We start from the raw sequence: 20,033 nt of genomic DNA on the forward strand, positions 1-20,033 counted from the left end.
CTTTACTCCTGTTTAAGTACCGGCTGTGAGCATTTTAGAGATGAAACAAGAGTGAGATTTTTCACCAACCAGTGCAAGTTTCTGATTTTTAAATCAGAAGCCTGTTTGCAGCAGTGGTGGGAGATGTGCTCGCTGCTCACAGCTGCCCCGGAGGGCTATCCCTCCTGGGGAGCTTCAGGAGTGGGAACTCCAGCTGCTGCTGGACTGCAGAAACTTCAAGGGGCCTTTAAAAACAAAACGGTGTGTGCCAAATCTGCAGAGCAAATTTAAAACGCTGTAAGTGGTCTAGTAAAAGCTCTTGTTGTAGATACTGGGTGGATTATGGTGGTGTCACTTGTAAAACAAATACTCCTTCCTCCCATTCTTGGTGTTCTGGAGCACGATTTGAGTGGGCGGTAGGTTCTCCTCGCATAGTAAGAGATTCTTACCAGGCAGTAATGGTAACCTGGCAGGCCAGCTACGATACACAGGGTGCATGGATTAGAAACCTGGATTCTGTTCACAGAGGCTGTAAAAGGGATGAGATCCGGTTTTGTATGCATTCCTATACTTGTATAGTCTTAATCTGTACAAAAACCAAGTGTTCTTGCAGCATGTCTGGTAACCTTGTTACCTAACAGGTACTAACAGCCCCCTCCTTTCCTTACAGCTCTCTTGGGCACCTCTTACCGTGCCCCTTTTGTAGCGTGCAGTACGACTTTTCAAAACTGAGCTCGATTGTGTCACCTTTTCTAAGGGCTGGGGGAGGGGACAAGTTATTTATTGTCCACTAGGGTTTGTCTACAGCAGATAAATAATTGGCCTTTTAATGTCAAAAGGGACTCCAGTGCCATCTTTTGCTAAAGGCAAACCGAGTGTTTGGAAGTTAATACTGCATTCTGGTGAACCGAGCCATTGGTGTCCTGTGCAATCGTGGGTGTAGAATTCTGCTGTCCTCAGGATTCAAGTGTAACCATTTGTTAACTGTGTTGAAGGTGTGTCCTTTATGAAGAAAGTGTTCCAAATTAAAAAGAGCTGCTGAAGTGTGCGCGCTTCTCTGGTCTTTCTACTCCGCCTTGTGCCACAGACCTTCCCTGCAGTATGAGATGGTTCCAGGGTCCCCCCGGGCAATTCTCCCACTCCCGAGCAAGCTGCAAGTATCGTGCTAAAACATATTTCAGGTTTGAAATACCTGCTGCACAGTCTCCTTCCCCGGAGAAAAGCAGAAAGACACAGCATGTAAGGAGTCTTATCAAAAGTATTTTATTTCACAGTCCATCTTTACAAAATAATAAGCAAAAGGCAGATTGGTCAACGTACAAATGTTAAATATACAAGCGGAAATACCAGGGAAAATTAAAGCTTGTCCAGCCTTTCGGTGTAGGTTCCTTGCTGTGGACGTGTTAGAAGTTCACGTGGTTTCTGATGTCGTTGATCTGTTTTACCATTTCCCTTATGTGTTCCCCCCTTCAAGAAAAATAAATTCAAGTGAAAAGGCTGCAAGTCATTTTTGCTCAAAACTGATCAGGAAGGAAAACAGTTCATATGGCAGAAGCAGGGAATGAGAGAACAGTTGCAAGTCATTTTGTTAATTAGAGGCTGAGTACAAACTGCCAACAGATCCTCAGGCAAAATGCAGACTTAAAAGCAGATTTAATTTAATAGCAGCACAAGGTGGCCAGTGCTGCTGTCACAAGCTGGCACACTTTATGCCTTAGGCCACCTCAACAAGCTGCAGCTGGTGGCTCAGCCGCCCCCTCCGGCAGCACAGAGCTTCAATCAGACCCTGAAACCAGGCAGAATCACTCATGTGCGTGTCAGGGCTGGAGGTCTAGGGGGGAATCCAGCTCAAACTTACTCTTCCCTCAGGACGGTTTGGATGCACTGGCTCTGGTAGGCACTGAGGGTGATGCTGGGTTTCCGGGGGCTGGTGCCCTTTTCCATCTTCTTCTGCTGGTATTCCTTCTTCATCTTCACCTGGAAGTCACATGCAAAAAGAAGAAAGAGCCCAGTCAGTGTTGGTGCTGCCTGCTGAAGTGAAAGCTTGTTAAGAGTTACAAACTGGTGGGCCATACTGCAATAAATACCAGTTCTTTTTGGCTTAAAATTTGCTTGCCTTTGCACACTTTGTCCCACAAAGAGAAGAGAAAGTTAGTGCTGAGGCTGAGGAAGGTGTGTCGACTTTCTCAGAGCTTATACTGGGTTGCAGAGGTTCTGTCTATATTACCAACAAGGACCAGAAGTTATTTTAGTGTGTTGTTGCTGATTTAACACAAGTACCAGTTTGCTCTTTCGGGAGGGGTACTTTCCATCTGCACGGCCATTGGGTGGGAGGTGGTGTCGATAACCCGCCAGCCAGATTCCTTATCTCACCTGTCGGATCGCGTTGCTCAGGTGCTGCAGCTGGTCGTGTATCGTCTGCAGTTCCTTCCTCATGTCTCTCTCACTGTCTGACAGAACAGGAAGCTGAGAGTGGAAACTCCGAAGCACTTTCTTCATCCTTCATGGACAAAGCAAGTAATGTTGCTGAGTTAACTTACTATGTGACCAGTTACGCCGAGTCACCAACACCCTTGCACTTGTGTCACTTCCTGAGTCCTAGGGGCTCCAGCCTTCACTTTCCTCTTTCAGTTGCTCTCACAGAGCATTTCTGAGGGGAAGCTGACTCAGTCTAAGACCTAAAGCGGTGCTGAAAAATCACCCGCGCCCCACAACGAGAATTTCAGAAGCCTGGAATCACAAATCAGAGTGGCACCTCCCACACACTCTTGTCCTACCACACTCGCAAACTTTACATCACAGAACGGGACCCGCAATGAAACAGCGTAGTTTGCACTCACCTGTTCATAATATCTTCTTGCTTCTCTTTGGCTTCCTCATACTTGTCAGCCAAACGCTCAGCCATTTCCCGCAAACTTTTCCTTTATGCAAGTGAGAAATGTTTATTTACTTTAGATTTACAGGCACAGTGGTCTGTGTGTAGAAATGGGACGAGGAGCCCAAACAAGCCAGCTGGAGCAGGGACTGAACCTACAGCTTCACTACAGCTGGAAATGCATTTGCTTCTCCCCAGTTTCACACAGGACCCGCATAAAGTACTTTTTGCGCAGAGGTGCATCATTCCTCATGTTTGACTTGATAAAAGCAGACAGATTGTACTCACCTTTCTTCCCGACAGTAACTAAGATCTTCCAGTTGTTTCTTCTTCTGTCCCCACAGCAGCTTCACTCTTAAAATAAAAACATACATAAAACCAAACTGCCCACAACAGCAATTGGGATTTAGGCCACACAGAAAACATGACAGAAGTGAATAATGCTCCTAGGAGTACAAAGAACTAAAGACACTGAAAAATAGGCAGTGCTGAGAACAAACTCCTCCCATTTTTTCCTAACTTTATAATATAAATAACTAATCTGAAGCAGCAGAGGCTTAGTTAAGGTTTAGTGCTCGGTACTGAGTGCTGTTGTTTCAGAGACACTGCACGGCAGGTAGTTCCAAGGGTTTGTCTCACCTTTGCTGAATTTCCTCTTTGGCCAGGTCCTGTTTCAGTATGTACTCCTCTCTGAACACTTGCGTGGTTCTGCTCAGGAGCTGCAGACATTCTTCAGGGGGAGGAGCAGCATCTTTATCCGCAGACCTTCAAAATATAAGAGACAGGTTTTTGCAGCCCTGCTCGATTGTATTCCTTTGAAAGGCCGAACAGCTCCCAGGATTTATAGTAAGCACTCTGAGGGTTCAGTTATGGAAGGGACTATTAATATAATTAAATCTCTTTGTTATAAATAATTTTTCTTACGTGAGGAAATCCCAAGATATCTTAAGATACTCAAGCCCAATGGGACAAGTGATGAACAACCAAATCAGCTGAGGTCAGCCCCGCTTTGAGCCAGGGGCTGCAGCAAGATGATCCCCCTTCCAACCTCCATCATCCCTGTTCTTGCTATGTCCCAGCTCACGTGCTGTTCCATCAGGAGCTGATGAACACACAGGATTCCTGAGGATCGCCCCCAGGAAAACACATTTCCTTACTTGAGGAGCAAGGGGTTGGCAGAGCTGCGCTGCAGGATGCTGCGGATGTGCTTCTCAAAGGAGTGCTGGGACTCGGCCAGGATGCGGAGAGGGGAAACAGCAACATCTTTGTCCTCTCTGGTACACAGCAGGGGAGGGGATGCAGGATGGACTGTACTCCTACCACAGAACATTGCATTGGAGAATGCCAGTTTAAACCAGAAAAAAAATTAAACCACATCAGAGTTTAAATTGTAAAGTGAGGAACTCATCCGCTGTGGAATTAATGTATTACAGCAGTAAGTCACGAGTGTTCCAACAGAAAATATTTCAATGATGTGGTAAATCCAGCTCTAGACAAGATTGGGGGAGCTCACAGCCCCACATCTTTCTGTTTGGCCACAGCTGAAACTGCAAGAATCATAAATATCCTTTTACTTAAGGAGAAGGAAGTTCCATAACAAAGCAAACAACACCTGCTTGGTCACTGTACACCTATGTAATTTCAGATAATGGGGTTTAAAAGAGCCGTAAGAAAAAGTTACTTAGGAATTCTGCAGAAATAGTTTTTAAAATAACAATAATTATAATAGGTCTGTAAGAAAACCTGACATTAATGCTAACTCTGCTGAAGGTACCTGTCATACATTAAACAGTGTTCTCGGCAAGAAATAAACTGAAAATAGTGCCCTCCTCTCACTGTGTTCACTTAATTGTGCAGAATGGAATCTACCACACTAGTCCATATCTCTCCCACCACCCCCAAAGTAAAGCTGCTCTGGAAAAGCATAGGAAAATCCCACTACTTCAAAGCAATTTAAGAAGCCACTTTTTTTCCCCTTTCATGCAAACATAACTTAGGTGCCTATTAAGAATCTGTAAATTAATTTCTGATTTGCAGGTTCCCTTATTATAAAAATCAAGAAAAAAAAAAGAAAAAAAAAAACCAGAAATACCATCAAGAACCTTCTGATGCAACTCTTGTCCTAATACCCATTAAAAGTGATATAGATTAATTATATCCCCTACAAAGACCTTATCAGTAGTAAATTACTACAATAACGCTCAAGTGCTCAGCCAGGGGCTGTTCGGAAGGCAAACTTCAGCCTGTGCCCTAAGAGGTGCAGAAGTCTGGGGCAAAAGGATTAAAAGAACGATAATTAAAAAATAATATCCTGAGATCCTTTTCCTGCAACAATCACAGATTTCAAACCAATTAACAACATACAAGAGAGGCCTTGTAATACACTCGTAGGTGTTTGTGATGCAGATCATTGTGGGTCCCAGGATGTCAGAAACAATCCAAAATCCTCTGATGGGAGCAGGTTGCCTGAAGAGAAGGAAACACAAGAATTATGCGGTTAAACCAGTTCTTTGTTCCTGAAGCTGTTGTGCAAGGCCACTCTTTTGGAAAAGCTCTCGCTGTGGCAACGCTTGCTCCAAAAGGCCTCTCCCTTGTAACTACTAACGCCACTGGAGATTCACCATGTACTGACTAAGATTAGATGACTTATAACCTATTAATAAACATTTTTTTCTGTATTTTCACAGTATTTAATACATAGCAGTCTATAAATGTGATTAGGCCTTATAAAAGTAAAAAAAATGAAGCAGATAAAGGTATATTACAAAGCCCAGCAAATGATGCATCTTAAGTCTGACTAAGCTTAAAGAAAATCAGATGTTCTTTCGAGGCATTATTTTGATCTGTAACAAGTGGGTAAAAGGAACATGTCAGCATTCAAAACAGACAAATCAAGCCTCAGAGTCGTCCAGGGTCAAGTAAATAGAAATAAAGATTTCTGCTGGTTTGACAGATGGTTTTCAGACAGTAGCACAGGAATTTAGCTTACTTCCCTAACTGTGCATCAAGAATCCTGATGCATAAACTGCTTATTTGTATTATTTGAATTCTGTTAGGCCGAGTTCCTTATTTTTAATGGCGAGAATGCAGCAAAAGAGGGCAAATCATAAACATTGTCTGTAGCAACTCACTGATTTGGAAGCAATAGAAAGGGTTTGGCGTTTACCTGCATGGCAATGGTTTTGTACAAAGAATATGTTCAACAAAGCACTTCTGTTCTGCTCCCAGCTCTTGTAAACTGTCTTTGTCTTCTTCATCTACAAAGAGATTTGTCACAGTGCATGAGATCCACTTGTCAGCCTAAGGGATTCTCACTATTACCCACATCCACCAACGTGGTACTAGCAAAACGTCAGTGTTCGACAGTACACTCTTCCCTCTACACGCAATAGTGTCTCGCCACTCACCTGAACCAAGGAATTTGTGCAGTTTATTGATCCACGTCAGCCCCACGCTGTGGACACCAGCCTCGTGTGTGCAGTGGTACCGAGAGGGACACTTTGGATCTGAAATGTAAATAGCAAATGCAGGAGACGGCACCGAACTGAGAAAAACTCAACCTGCAAACTTGCATTGTTGAACACGTGGATCAACTTACTGTCCAGTCGGCATTAACATCTTGTTGCAAGTACTAACTTGTCTCCATCCAAAAATTCAGCCAAATGCATTAGCCATGTTGTTACAGCTCTGCATAAAATCAATTTACACTTGAAATACCTGATGAAATGTTTTGAACTATTCCTCTCACACCGCATCTCTATCAGTCCACTAGATTTTAAGGGGAAGCTCAGGGGAAGCCAGGACACCAGCATTCTGACAAGCTGCTTGTTCAGAAACACCCAAAGTTCATCCAACCCAACCTCCTGCCCCACAACTGCATTGGGTGCTCTAATAAGCAGGTACCAATTCTTCCTTCCGGATGACCACCCCCACAGCACTTGCTTAGGTACACAGGTCATCACAGGTGCAACAACTTCTACTTCATCAGCCACAGCTGAAAGAATTTAGTATTGTGTGACCGTCTGTAACCTGCCCTCGAGTGAACTCTCCAGCACGTCCCCAGCCTCCTCTTGCCACAGCTTTACTGAAGACATCAGACAAACCCTTATTCCAAAACCATTTGACACCAAAGATAATTTGTAAAAACCTTGATCCTAAACGCATGAGAAAAAGCAAGTAAAAGCCAACAACCTGAACAACCACCCTACCTCGATGCAGTTTGATTGGGCAAGAGAAATCAGACTCCAAAGGTTCCTCTTCATCTCCTGAAGCCAGTTTCAGTGCAAGTTCCAGCTCAACACATTCAAACACATACAGGGAAGGAATAAGATCGGATCTTGGGTCCCATGACTTTTCTGACTGTAAAGACCATTGAATTCTTCCATCAGACATCATTTAAAATAGAAAAGCCAACATAAACAGCATCAAGAAAGACTTACATAATCTAGGCAAGAGTATTAATTGTCAGGGAAAGTAGTTCGAGTCCTTTTTTTTTTTTCCCTTAAAAAAATTATCTCTGAAACAGGGTTTCTTCTTAGAAGATTCTCTTTAAAATAGTTAATAATAATAATAATAATAGTTCAAAGTTTGATCAAAAACGCATCTACCATCAGGATACACAAAACTGATTTTTAAAATGAAAGCATCAGAAATCACAGGGACTGGCTGGAACAGAAGGAAGACTCGCTACCTCAGTACCAAAGAATGCAGCTTTGGCACCTGGCATTCCCTTCCAGGCATGCTGCCATCCTGCAGCCAGGAACTCTGACTAAAGAAACAAAAATGTGTACAGAAAAAAACCCAAAAAACAAAGTACCTGCTCCTCATCCTCTTCTCCATCCAGCACCACGCAGTGGTACAGCATTCCTGACTCCGTGGCGATCACCAGGATGTTTGGGACACAGGGCAGGCATAGGACAGCGCAGGCGTCGTAGCCGTAGTTGTCTTCTGCCGCAGGGTGCATGGGCAGAGGGCCAAGCAGCTTGCCCAGGCTCCCCGTGCTGGAATAAAGATGTGTTCACAACATTCACAACACAAGGTGTGGAAGCAGAGTTCCCCACAGCTGCCTGCAGGAGTTCTCTGGACAATAACTACAAAATAAAGATCATAAAAAACCCTCGGTGGTTTGCAGTTGTGTTTAATTTCCGTTAGCAGCAACCCGCACTCCTACAGACTTGGAGTCTCTCAGTAGAGATCTCAGAGAAGAAACAGGAGCTCAGTAAAAACGCTTTATGCTTTGAAAGCAACCAAGCTACATTTCAACAAATTCAAGAGGAAACATTTTCATACAAGAACACAAAGTGATCACGGAAAGTTCAACTTAATTCTCTTTATCACTTAATCGTTTTCTTGCTTAGTAAAGCAAGTCACAAGCAGCATTTTGTGGCCTGGCATTTCCCTAGGGAGAACTTTTGAAGGCCTAAGCCCATTTTATGGCCTACACACAGGATCTGCTCAAAGCTGCATTATTTCACATGCAGACACAAACAGCACAAACAGTTTCTAACCTAAATACCACGCATTTTAATATTCGGTTACACTACATCTAACTTGTCAGTTTTCCACCATCTTCTCAGTTTTCTGAAGTGTTTTTTTCTTGTATCATTTTTGTACTCTTGATTCACATTCTTGACCTTTCATTACAGAATATGCCTGCAAACCCTCTATGATCTTAAAATATTTCTTTTCCCAAGTTGCCTCTGGCTCTTTCAGCCTCATCCAAAGCTAAGAGTGTCTGCGCTGTGAAGGCCCAAAAATACACCTGATAAACAGCCTCAAACCCACCAATCTTTTAATAGTCTGGTGTCTTCATTTCAAATTTCTGATTGTAGACAGTGGATTCTCAGCAGTGGAAACTGCACCCTTAACATCTGGATGAAAAAGGATGTCACACTATTCTTGCATTTCAGTCTCTTAGCACTGCCACAAAGAAGTAAACCAGGCTGCAATACAATAAAACTCAGCCCAGCCTCCATTACAGAGTCCCAGCCACGCTGAGCAACGGCTCTCCAACTCTAACGTTGTACAAACATACACACACCTGTGAAACCGGAGGATGAAGGGGATCCTACCTCTGGAGCAGGCTGATGTACGTGAGGAACGTCTCTCCATTTTCATACAGAATGTAGAGCGGATAGGCCAACACTTCGTCACGCCCTCGCTGCCCAAGAATGTTCCTTGGGACGGGCACTAGCGGGCCAAAGTCAAAGGCCACGGCGGTCTCTCCCAGCGACGCTGTGTAGGCTCTCCTGGGGACAAGTCACAAGACCTGAGGTCAGCTGCAGTCGTGAGAAAACAACTATTTACCTGGGTACGTGCTGACAAATCACTGCTGAACACCTGTCCCTCTGTCCTTTCACACGTACTATTCTCAGCAGCAAAAGCACGCAAGTAATATTATTCCTAGAGTACCTCATTTCTGCAGGGCAGCCGCCAGCCAGCCCAGGTTCACAGGATAAAAGAGGAACCCGTACTGGTATTTCATGTGTGGTGCATCAGTCTGTGACTTCACTAGCACAGACTGTCCAGTTTTTCCTTTTAAATTAGGCCAAGAAGGAAATAAAAAGATTATCTATTTTCTAAACTCCTCACTCAAAAAGCCCTTTTTGACTCCATCTTAAAGACAATGTGTATTTTTCAAATGACTACTCTAACAAACACTAGGCTGTATAGTTTATTCCTGCTTTCTTTTAAAAAAATGGAGCAAACAGATTTTTTTTTCTTTTTAAAAAGTGCAGCTACTGTGCTAGGAAGAAGCCCTGAGAAAATTCACATCAGATTTTGGGGGAATTTATCACTTATTCATTAAAAACACAAGTAAGAGTGCAGAGCTTATTCTGTCAAAAGCAATTAAAAATAAAGCCACACAAACCCCTTTTTGATCGTGAGAGTCTCCTCCTCAGTGTCAGAAAGAGCAATCACTTTGATGGGCGTCTGCGGCACCTTCAGACTGTAAAACCTGGAAGAAAGAAAGAGCAGCGAGTCTGTTCAGCTGGCAGTCGCGCATGTCCCTGCTGATGCAGGAACACCAAATTGTATCAATCTAAAGTTTCTCCCATTCTAATTTTTACTGGTAATCTGGTAAGAATGGCAGGACACAAATATCTGGTAAAAAATCAGACTGGGTATGACAAAAAAAACCCCAAATACAATCAACTACGAACAGGTTTTACCTTATAGTGTTATCCGAAGTCAAGAGGACAATGTGGGGCTCTAATGTCTCACAGGGATACCAGGCAGCATGTTTTAAAGTCAGAGATGTTGAGCTTGTGAAGAACCTTTCCGCAATAGGAATAGTGCTGAAACACAAAGCAGAAATCTGCACCGTTACAAGAAGCACAGAAGTTACTTCTAAAGGGAAGCGGGGGCAAGAGGAGCCATAAATCAAATTAAAAGGTTTCAAAGCCATTAGCTGCATTATTCTTAGAGTTGGAGGGACAGCTTTAACTTGAAGCCCTTTGCTATTTCCATAAGGACAGGCGCTTTTAGCTACTACAGCTAAAGGACCCCAGAAAGGTTAGAGAACACTACAGAGGAACACCTTGCTCCTAAGCATTTGCAACAAGTTTAGGTCGTTTATTTGGGGAACTTGACAACCAGCAAGTCCCCAAGCCAAAATAAAATTTGTGGTTGTCCCTACAACCCAAATACAACCAGTGTCTTCACAGGATCATAGAATCATTTTGGTTGGAAGAAACCCTTAAGATTATCAAGTTCAACGATAACCTAAATCTGGCACTAACCCATGTCCCTAAGAACCTCATCTACACATCTTTTAAACCCCTCCAGGGATGGTGACACAACCACTGCCCTGGGCAGCCTGTTCCAATGCCCAACAACCCCTTCCAGGAAGAAATTTTTGCTAATATCCAATATCTTCCACATCTGTGTGACCCCAAGAGAGGAAAAGCTGTCGAGGACCAGGACAAGGACGTCGTTAACCGCCTGCGGTCTCACCCACCTACAGTTCACCGTGGATTTCCCACCTTCAAACTCCGAGTTCTTCCCCCAGCGCTTGGGCAGCTCCAGCACCATGAGCCCCTTTGTACCGATGAGCGCCACATGATGCTGCGTGGGGCTTAACAGCGTCTGATACACCTCGAAAAAGGGCGGGTTTATGCAGATAAGGGTCTGAAAATACAAATGTTGCAGTTAAGCACAGAATCATAGAATGTTCTGAGCTGGAAGGGACCCACAAGGATCATCAAGTGCAACTCCTGTCCCTGCACAAGCCATCAAAAGCGCTCACGGAGTGTGGCGTGTCTGGACTTTGGACTGAAACGAAAAAATAAACTTAACAGCAGAGTCAATGATACTGTTAAGAGGCATTCTTTATTTTATCAGCGCTGGGGAACACTGGGGATGATCCTCCATAAGTGCTCCAAAGACTGGATGCTCTTGCGTTGCTTATATTCACGTAACTATTACATATGTATTACAATTTTTGAAAATTTTGACATACTAAGAAATATACTAAGAAATAATTGAAGATGTTAGATATAATTGTTTAGTTTCTAACCTACATCTACTAATTATTAGTTAAATATAAGCTAAGAACTCTGCTTCTAAGCAATGTATCACTTAATCTTCTGTCTCCTTCTCGTCATGCAGAAGCATCTAAAACTTGAAAATAGCCCTGGTCTTGCAGGTGGTCAGAAAGGATTTATCTCATGCCAATCGGTTAATGATGGGTACGGCTTTTACAACTTAATCACTGCATACGTTAACTTGGCAGTTTCCCTTCAGGATAGTGATTTACACAGCGGATACAAAGCAAAGAATGAGGCAAAAACTTGTCTCCGGCCACAGCCGAGCACAAACCGACGGGTTTCTCTGAGGAAAGACCCCCGGACAGCGGGCGGGAGCGGAACCCGCCCCGGGCCGTGGCCTCCGGGGACCGGCCCCCTCAGCCCGCTCCTGTCACCACCGCCCCGCTGCCGCTCCCTGAGCCCCCCACAACCCCCCTCAGCGCCGGGCCGCACCTGGTACCGGCTGAGGCCGGCGGGGTCGGGCCCGCCGAGGCGGCGGAGGGCGATGGCGTGGAGGGCGCTGCGCTCGCCGTCCCAGAGCAGGATGTCGCCGTCCAGGCCGAACAGGAGGTCGCGGATGAGGGGCGGGCGCGCGCCGGCGGCGGGAGCGCGCTCGCGGAGGCGGCTCAGCGCCGCGTGCTGCGGCAGGGCCGCGCGCCACCGCTCCGCCGGGCCCCACTCGGCCGCCATCGCCGCCGCGCAGCCGCCGAGCGCCACTCCCGGGGCGTCATCGGGCCGCGCCCGCCGATCGGCGTCACTTCCCGCGCCGGGACTACATTTCCCGGCGTGCCCCGCGGCTGCCGGCGGGCGGGCGATGGAGGCGCCGCTGAGGAGGCACCGCGCTCGGTGCAAGGGCCCGGCCGCGCCGCCATGGAAGGAGACGTACCGCCGGGTGAGTGCGGGCGCTGCCCGCTCCTTTGGCCCCGGGTCGCCTCCCGAAACCCTTTCCCAAGCCCCCTCTGCGGGGCCCGGCGCAGCTGTCGTGGGCCGGTCGAGGCCCCGTCGAGGCCCCGAGCCCCGGCAGCAGCTGTCACCCCGCTGCCGAGCAACCCCTCCGGGATGCCACCGGCCCTGGGGCCCCGGCGCCCGCCCCAGCGCGGCACTAACGGGTGCCATGTGCTCTGTGTCCCCCCCCACAGCGCTGCATGGAGCGGCTGAGGAGCAGCCGGGCGAAGCTGCTGGACCGGTACCGACAGGCCGGGGACAGAGAGTGCGGCCCCGGCGCGCTGCTGGTGCGGGAGGTGATGGAGCAGGAGTGGCAGCGGCTGCAGGAGGGGCTGCCGGGCGGCCCGGGAGAGGAGGCGCTGGGCCAGGTCGGTACCAGCTGCGGGGCTCATGTGCTCGGCAGCATCAACGTGTGGAGGGGATAATGCAGGTGGATCAAACACCTGGGTGGTCAGAGGCTGGAACAGCTCTGCTGGGAGGACAGGCTGAGAGAGTTGGGGTGTTCAGCCTGGAGAAGAGAAGCTCCAGGGAGACCTTATTGTGGCATTTCCCTACTTAAAAGGGACCTATAAGAAAGATGGGGATAGACTTTTTAGCCAGGGCTTGTTGTGACAGGACAACGGCTGATGGTTTTAAACTAAAAGAGGGCAGATTTAGATATAAGGAAAGAAAAAATGTATAGTGAGGGTGGTGAGAGCCTGGCCCAGGTTGGCCAGAGAGGTGGTGGATGAACCATCCCTGGAGACATCCCAGGCCAGGCTGGACGGGGCTCTGAGCAACCTGAGCTGGTGAAGATGTTCCTGTTCATGGCAGGGGTGGCACTGGATGAGCTGGGGAGGTCCCTTCAACCCAAACTATTCTATGGTTCTAGTCTATGATCTCTCTGCAGCTGTAACTTCAGCCTCTCGCTGGCTGGAGTTGGCAAAATTTGGAGCTTTTGGGTTTCATGGTTCTGCGGCTTGTGAGGGGTGCTGTGCTGTGCAAGCACTCGCCTTTGGGCCCACGAGTGGGGAACTTCCTTATTTCCTGCAGAAACTGCGTGTGAATCACAGCACAGGGTGGGTTCCTCATCTGTGGTTTTCAGAGCTGGGTCTGTCACTGACTGCTCCTGAGAACAGGAATAAAACTTTGTTTTAAAAAGCAAGTCAGGCTGCTCTGATCCATTATGGCTGGCTCTGCACAGGTGGTTATGGTGTGCGCATGGTTTTGCAAATAGAGACAGAAGAATGAGCAGAGTGAATTTACGATGCAGTGACAGCTCAGTCAGGTGCTGGAAGTGAGCAAGTAGCCAGAATGGAGAGTCACTGACTGATGCCCCTTTCAGATGCTAGAGGAGCCTGATGAACTAGCAGTGCTGGAAGAGATCCAACAAGAATTGATCTTGCAAGGTAATTTCTCTACGTGTTTTCTGACTCCTACTTGATTTGTAATATTCCTGACTTTGTAATAATCCAAACTAGCTGTGGCTGCACTCCTCAGATCGTGTGATACAGACGAGCCTCCTTAGAAATCCCTGTAGCCTCTATAATGCATTGACACCCTTTTTGACAGTTTTAAGTGGCATTTTAAGGTCTGTGACAAGCTAATGAGACCAGAGAAACAGCACTGAGGTGTTTTGGAGCTGTAGGAACCTGTATAAATCAATTTAGAGTGTTTCTAAATTACTGGGTGGAAAGTGGAAGGTCACCCACTTGAAGCTGGCTAAAGACTGAGCCATAGGAAAAAATGGTTTAACAGGAATTTCATCAAGTGTAGAAATCCGATCCAAAGAAAGAAAAATTCAGAAACTAGTGCCTGCCACAGCCTCCATCTGTCTAGCAGCTTCACATGTGCTGCTTTAAGTTCCTTACAGATGCCTGAGGGTATTTTGCTGTGTTATTGCAGAACAGTTGGTTATAGAAGAGTACGAGCGGAGCCTGCAGTTTGATGAAGAATGTCTCAACGCAATGCTTGATGGCTTGGATGCCAGCGACAAGGTCATCTGCCCAGTGTGTAGAAAGTAAGAAAGCCCTTGGCATTGGCATGAGGTTCTCCATTCCCCTACAGCAGTTTGGGCTTAGAAACAGGCAAAGGTAGCGGGCAAACAGGCTGTTACTGTGAACTTCAACAAAATAAAAACCCTGAGCAATGATCTCGTAAAGCTAAGAGGTTTTTTGCTAAATTCTGACTTCATTCTGGTGGTTGTGATGATGCTCACTGTATGCTCCTTCTAGGAATAACCTGACTGTGAGGAATCACTCTGTTTTTTGCCAGTGTGGGTTATACATCAGCACACAGGTAAGCTGCACGTTAGCTATGACTAAGTTTTTCTGCTGAGAAGAGGCAGTTTTGAGCTACCGGCAGCAGCTTAAGCATAAGATCTCTTTTAACTTGTTGTTTCTCAGGATATGACAGAAGAGAAGCTACGGGCACTTCTAGAACACACTCTAACCGAGCACAGTCACAGGTGCTTTCACAACCCCGAGTTCACAGTGACCAGCGGGATGGAGGAGGAAGCCAGTCTGCTCATGAGCTGTCCGGTGAGTGTCAAGTTCCTGGAAGGGATCTCTGCCTGGATCCACTTCTCAATTATGTGGGCAGAAACCACAAGGCCACTGATTCCCCCAGGGGTTTGTGTTGCTGTTTTCCACAAACTTCCTTGGAAATGGTTTTACTTTTGACCACCAGTAACTGTAAAAGGAAGAGCCAAATTACACACTTGACCTTAACTGCTGGATTAGAGAATCTTTCAAGGACCTGTCAGATTTAGTGCTTTACCTTTTTCACACCATAGCCAACAACTACCAAGTTTTGTGTGGAGCAGCTGTGCAGATCAGTGGTTCATGAAGAAAAGTTTTTAGAATTACCTCAGTTTAAGCCTCCTCTGAAGGCCTTGCCCATACATCTTAAAGAACACGTACCATCCTTTGGCTCAAGCTAGAGCTGGCATGTTCTTAGCTTCCCTGCTTATGTAAAATCACTATGTGTACCTGCACGGGGAAGACAGTGTTAGGAGCAGAGCATTTGAAATAGTTTTGAACATTAATAATTCATTTTATATATTGCTATAGCTTCTCTGTTCAACTTACCTTCCATAAAGGTCTGTGACTCCTGGACAATTCTCCTGTAAGTTGATTCGGCTGCTGCTTTTTTACTGGAAGGACTTCAAGACTAACGATCCACCCAGAGCTGCTAGTATTTTTATGTATATACTTGTAACTGCTGTGTCAAAAATATGTTTGAAAAGGCAGTAGTATTGCCTTGACTCGCACTTTTAATGGCACAGTACATGTTTTGAAATAAATAACACTTAAGTTTATTTCAGCCTTTGTGTTGTCTTTAACAATGCAGCGGTAATCTCACAGCTCACACCGGACTTCAGCTTTGGTTTCTGTTTAAATTTATGACCTTCAGGGAACAGCTGGAGCCAGCGGTTTGAGCAGAGGCCGCAGCTGCTGCCCTGCAGCAGCACTTTTGCCAGCAGCAGCCGCCGCCTCGCTGTCATCCTGCTGGAACCACAGTGCTCCAGCCTCCCTGCAGCATCTTTCTAAAATAGCTACATTAATACTAATAAAATAGGTTACGGCAGCACATCCCTTTTTAAAACGGCTCCTCAAACATGATGTTTAAGACCCTGAGTTCTGTTCCCTAACACAAAGACAGCCAAGATTTCTAGAATGAGATTCACATTCATAATTAGCATTGTTTGGCCAGCAAACTTCCTCATACAGCTACATCTCTCCGAGAGAGCATGCGGTGTGTTTGGAGCTGCTGGAGCAGCTCTACCTGCACAAAACTGCAGGCCAGTGCACACCATTGCTGCAGCAACAGCTCTGTGAGCAGCTGTGTTAACACTGGCTCAGACACAAACAACAGCATCATTTTTATGGCAGCTCTCTGGACAGCAATGGCACAGCAGAAAGAGAAGCCACCAGTTTTCAGTGATATGTTGAACAGATTTTATTCTTCACATTCATTCTTAATTGTACAAAACCCACCAAGTAGGGTGTGGCAATTACAGGCCATAATGTTAGAGAACGTGATCTGGGCTGCAACATAAATACAAATTCCCAAATACAAGAGAGAATCCTCACATGATGCTCATTTCCAAATTCAAGGTTACTTACTCTCCATATCTGTTGTGAAGATATATTTGGGTATTGCTGGCTAGAGCAGTGCTGTGGAATACCCACACTTGAAGAGAAGTTTCCTAGTCTGACCTACTGACATTTGACAAAGCTTTTAAGGTCTTCGAGGAATTTAATGTACTCCTGGTGCTCCAGTGCAGTGCTGAGCTCTATTAACTCATCAGCAAATGTGTTGTCCACTCCTCGATCAGCCAGGAAATCCATTAAGTGATCATACAGAGCCTGGAAGCAACAAACAGGAACCTTCTTTAGCAAGGACACCTGGGCAGGGATTGCTTTTACAATGTCCCATGGCAGCTGGCGTTTCTTTCTCCCAGAAGACCAGGCGACTCCTCAGCCCCTTCTCGGCAGGCCTGGCCTTGGGTGTAACATTTGGAGGGAGGGGGCCATGGAACAGGTCGTCCAAACCCACCATTACAAACGAGCTGCACACTCAGACATCGCCAGCAACACTTACCCAGTCAAGGGAATCTGTATTGAGGGTGTAGTTGGTGTCTTTCCAGTCTGATTCTCCAGTGGGCTGAAAACTGACCTCCCGAATTGTGAAAATATCACTTTCTTCCTCTCCCTCATCTCCAACCTGAAACAGATGAGATGTAAGACACACAATTAGCTCTAACTACAGGGCCCCTGCAGCCATCTCCTCCCAAAGCCAGGAATGTTACGCTGCAGGCACTAAGAGCATTACTAAGGCTCCGTCTCAACACGTGCCTGGGAAGCACAGACCTGCACAAGAAGGTAGGAACTCCCTGAAGGTGTCACAGCACCAGCTCATGCTGCCAGAGGCAACCTGATGTAAATCAACAGCCTGGGTTGTACATTTAAGATTTACATTTTTAAGATGTAAAAATCTCTTCTGTGTGGTTCTAAATGCATCTTCTCAAGTCTGTCTAACATTTCTCAGCTAGGACTGGCTAAATCAATGATCTGTTAAGGTTTACAAAATAAACGACAAAGCTTAGTCTGAAGCAAAGCTCCCAATTTTATTCTACACCCACCCTCTTTTTTTCAATCACTGCTTCTCTTTGTGACACCTGGCACCAATGCGATTTGGAAGTTATTGATACACTGTATTAAATCGGTCTTGTTTTGGCCATTCCTGTTGAACCCTCTCAAGCTGTGGTGCTTTTGGAGTTAACTCTTGCCTCCCCTCTCCGATGTAATTCAATAAACTGGCTGATAAGCAGCTGACCAGAAACACCAGGTCACGATGTCAGGAATGAAACAGAACATCTCCCCAAAGAGTGTTCTTGCAAACACGAAGCCTTTTTCGTGTTGCAAAAAAGAAAAGAGATAAGAGGAGACTGCATCTTCTGCAGATTCAGCAAACCAACAGAGTTGAAGGTGCAGTTGGAGTCAGCAGCACAATCACACCACAGTCAAGCAGGAAATGTGCAGCGAGGCGCAGCCCGACGCGATACCCACCTCATCTTCGGGGTAATGGCAGTCGAGAACAAGGGTCTGTTTTGTGTCATCTTTGATGACTTCCACAACAAAGTTTGGAGTTGATGTAAGTTCAGGCTAAAGAAGAGAACAGTTGCATCAGCGTTGAAGTCTGAGCAGGAGCCAAAGTGAGGACAGTCACAACACAGCTCACGCAGCTCAGCTTGTTCCCTGTCACCCTCTTCTGGGAGTCTGACCTGGCCAGGGCAACGCAAACTTCCCTCGATGGCACCAATGGCCCTTTTCTGCGGCTGGTCAGATGGGTAAAATGGCAACTGGGAGTATCTGCCACCCCGACAGCCCTGAGAGCCGGCAGCTCCCCTTAATGGGTCCCCCAAAGGGACAGGAGCCGGGAACAGACTCAGACTGCTTTGAGAGCAGGAGCTGCTCCCGCCTGCCCTTCTTCAGGGAGGAAACTCAGCAGGACACAGACGCTGCCAAGCACACATACCCCAGAAAAACCTGCATTTTGTGACCTAATGCTCCCGAATTTCAGGTGAGAGAGGAAAAAACCTGTAACGCATAAGGACAAGGGTCTAATCTCCCTTTGCACACCCATCACTGAAAGGCATATCAAGACTACGTTACCTCCTGCTCATCAGGTTTCTGCTCTTCTTGTGTTTCTTCCTCAGCCGAGGGTGGAATGCTGTTATTGATGTTGAACGTTACCGTTATCCTTCAAAAGAAACAGAAGAACGCACTTTGAGCACAATAAAAAAATACCCATCAAAATTTCTTCTATTTGAAGCTTTCATTGTGGGGACAACACTGCTGGTGTTGAACTCACACACCATGAGACTATGGATTGCAGTTTGAAACACAGGCCAGAATGAAGCTGGCTTCCTCCAGAAATGAAAAGTTTTATTAAACTGTTATTTTCAATGCAGGAAGACTGGGTGAAACTTTGTAACATGTAATATAGTAGCAAGCTCGCGTGAAAAAAAAAAAAAAAAAAAAAGTGCCTTTAGCCCAAGTGGGTAAAAGGGCGAGCTCTGCAGTGTCCAGTTCGCACAGACCGGGCAGATAGGAATAAAAGGAGCACAAGGAGAAATGCGGTTCTGCAGATTCACCGGCCCCCTCGGGTCACCCCGCCCGGGCCGCACTCACTTCTCCCCGGCGATCTTCCGCACCAGCCGGGCCTCGGTGCCGTGCACCTCCAGCTCCCACCCACCGGAGACCTTGGGCAGAGATTTGTGCTTCTGGATCTTCTTCTCCTCCTTGATCTCGTCCGTCAGGAACTGCGCGAACGCTTTGTCGCCTGCGGGGGGGGGGGGTGGGGGTGAAGATGCCCGGGATGGGGGGGGGGGCAGAGCGCGCACGTGCCCGCCTCGCGCCCCCCAAAGGGCGGGAACGCCCCGTCCCCTCACACCGGCCTCCCCCCGCAGCGATCCCCTCGCAGCCCCCCCGGGATCCCCTCACAACCCCCTTCCCCCGCTCACCCTCCGTGTGGAGGCCGCCGCAGCCGCAGGAGACGCCGCCGGCCGAGCCCCGCCGCGGGCGGAGCAGCGCCGACCGCCAGCCGCCGCCGCCCAGCTGCCAGAGGGGGCGGGCCTGGGTCGGCGCGGCGCCGGGCGACGGCAGGAGGGCACGGGGGAAGGAGGAGAAGGAGGAGAGGAGGCGGCGGGGCGGCGGGCGCAGGGCCGCGGCGGCGCGCAGGGCCCGGGCGAGCAGCATGGTGCGGCGGGGAGAGGGCGGCGCGGCGGGGCGGGCAGAGGACAGCGCCGGCCCCGGAACCGCCCGCCCCGCTTCCGGCGGCAGCCGGACCCAGCGGCCCCCGCGGCGCGGAGCGGGACCGGGGTTCGAGTCCCGGACCCGGCAGAAAAGAATGTGCACACTGCTATTTCAACTTAAAATTAAAAAGGAGGGGAGGACGGGGCAGGGACAGCGTGTACGGAGCACCGGTAGGTATAGAGGCTTCAGGGGAGGCTGGGGCACAGGGGTAGGCAGAGAGGAAGCTTTAGGGATGTGGAGAAAAAAAAAAAAAACACCACACACCACCACAAAAACCATGTGGTGCCTCCCTATTGACTGCAGCAAGAAAAGCACTGTCCACAGTGGAAGCTTTACTCCAGTACATCACCCCACACTTTGTTAGAACAGGCAGCTTTCTGGCAAGACCTCGATGTTTTTACTCAG

General features: G+C 47.4%; 3 protein-coding genes across 4 annotated transcripts; 1 reads left to right on the top strand and 2 right to left on the bottom strand.

Annotated features, from left to right (window-relative positions):
- Positions 1-1,226: 1,226 nt before the first annotated feature.
- On the bottom strand, positions 1,227-12,072 carry NUP88 (nucleoporin 88). The gene is made up of 17 exons (XM_065646973.1): positions 11,836-12,072; positions 10,815-10,984; positions 10,027-10,152; positions 9,726-9,812; positions 8,926-9,102; positions 7,671-7,854; positions 7,063-7,213; positions 6,262-6,360; positions 6,021-6,111; positions 5,219-5,320; positions 4,012-4,170; positions 3,494-3,619; positions 3,143-3,208; positions 2,820-2,900; positions 2,353-2,479; positions 1,838-1,956; positions 1,227-1,446 (listed from the first exon to the last, which is right to left on the bottom strand). Exons 1-17 carry the CDS (start codon positions 12,070-12,072, stop codon positions 1,383-1,385), a joined length of 2,166 nt encoding a protein of 721 aa, XP_065503045.1. The 3' UTR covers positions 1,227-1,382.
- An 86-nt stretch (positions 12,073-12,158) lies between these two features.
- On the top strand, positions 12,159-15,625 carry RPAIN (RPA interacting protein). Of its 2 annotated transcripts, none has more exons than XM_065647188.1 (7): positions 12,159-12,274; positions 12,522-12,695; positions 13,652-13,715; positions 14,212-14,326; positions 14,541-14,604; positions 14,712-14,846; positions 15,378-15,625. In XM_065647188.1, the coding sequence occupies exons 1-7, from the start codon at positions 12,197-12,199 to the stop codon at positions 15,402-15,404; spliced, it is 657 nt and encodes a 218-aa protein (XP_065503260.1). In that variant the 5' UTR covers positions 12,159-12,196; the 3' UTR covers positions 15,405-15,625. The 2 variants fall into 2 exon arrangements, with proteins under 2 accessions (XP_065503260.1, XP_065503259.1); XM_065647187.1 differs by having other exon boundaries at positions 15,407-15,625.
- Positions 15,626-16,241: 616 nt separating this feature from the next.
- Positions 16,242-19,586, bottom strand: C1QBP (complement C1q binding protein). Its single transcript, XM_065647148.1, has 6 exons — positions 19,337-19,586; positions 19,005-19,155; positions 18,486-18,573; positions 17,880-17,975; positions 16,912-17,034; positions 16,242-16,676 (listed from the first exon to the last, which is right to left on the bottom strand). Exons 1-6 carry the CDS (start codon positions 19,569-19,571, stop codon positions 16,527-16,529), a joined length of 843 nt encoding a protein of 280 aa, XP_065503220.1. The 5' UTR covers positions 19,572-19,586; the 3' UTR covers positions 16,242-16,526.
- Positions 19,587-20,033: the final 447 nt, after the last annotated feature.

Source organism: Caloenas nicobarica, chromosome 17, assembly GCF_036013445.1.
Source record: "Caloenas nicobarica isolate bCalNic1 chromosome 17, bCalNic1.hap1, whole genome shotgun sequence".
In the NCBI taxonomy this organism is placed as follows: Eukaryota; Metazoa; Chordata; class Aves; order Columbiformes; family Columbidae; genus Caloenas; species Caloenas nicobarica.

What these genes read in the sequence shown, in the direction of transcription:
- NUP88 (XM_065646973.1), bottom strand. Translation starts at nt 12,072, where the DNA reads ATGGCGGCCGAGTGGGGCCCGGCGGAGCGGTGGCGCGCGGCCCTGCCG. An exon ending in AAATCCACGGTGAACTGTAG is followed by an intron (nt 10,153 to 10,814) that starts GTGGGTGAGACC and finishes TTTGTGTTTCAG; the next exon opens with CACTATTCCTATTGCGGAAA. An exon ending in CAAGAAGATATTATGAACAG is followed by an intron (nt 2,480 to 2,819) that starts GTGAGTGCAAAC and finishes TTGTCCATGAAG; the next exon opens with GATGAAGAAAGTGCTTCGGA.
- RPAIN (XM_065647187.1), top strand. Translation starts at nt 12,197, where the DNA reads ATGGAGGCGCCGCTGAGGAGGCACCGCGCTCGGTGCAAGGGCCCGGCC. An exon ending in GAGAGGAGGCGCTGGGCCAG is followed by an intron (nt 12,696 to 13,651) that starts GTCGGTACCAGC and finishes TGCCCCTTTCAG; the next exon opens with ATGCTAGAGGAGCCTGATGA. An exon ending in ATCTGCCCAGTGTGTAGAAA is followed by an intron (nt 14,327 to 14,540) that starts GTAAGAAAGCCC and finishes TGCTCCTTCTAG; the next exon opens with GAATAACCTGACTGTGAGGA.
- C1QBP (XM_065647148.1), bottom strand. Translation starts at nt 19,571, where the DNA reads ATGCTGCTCGCCCGGGCCCTGCGCGCCGCCGCGGCCCTGCGCCCGCCG. An exon ending in CGGCGGCCTCCACACGGAGG is followed by an intron (nt 19,156 to 19,336) that starts GTGAGCGGGGGA and finishes CCCCCCCCGCAG; the next exon opens with GCGACAAAGCGTTCGCGCAG. An exon ending in CGGAAGATCGCCGGGGAGAA is followed by an intron (nt 18,574 to 19,004) that starts GTGAGTGCGGCC and finishes TTTCTTTTGAAG; the next exon opens with GATAACGGTAACGTTCAACA.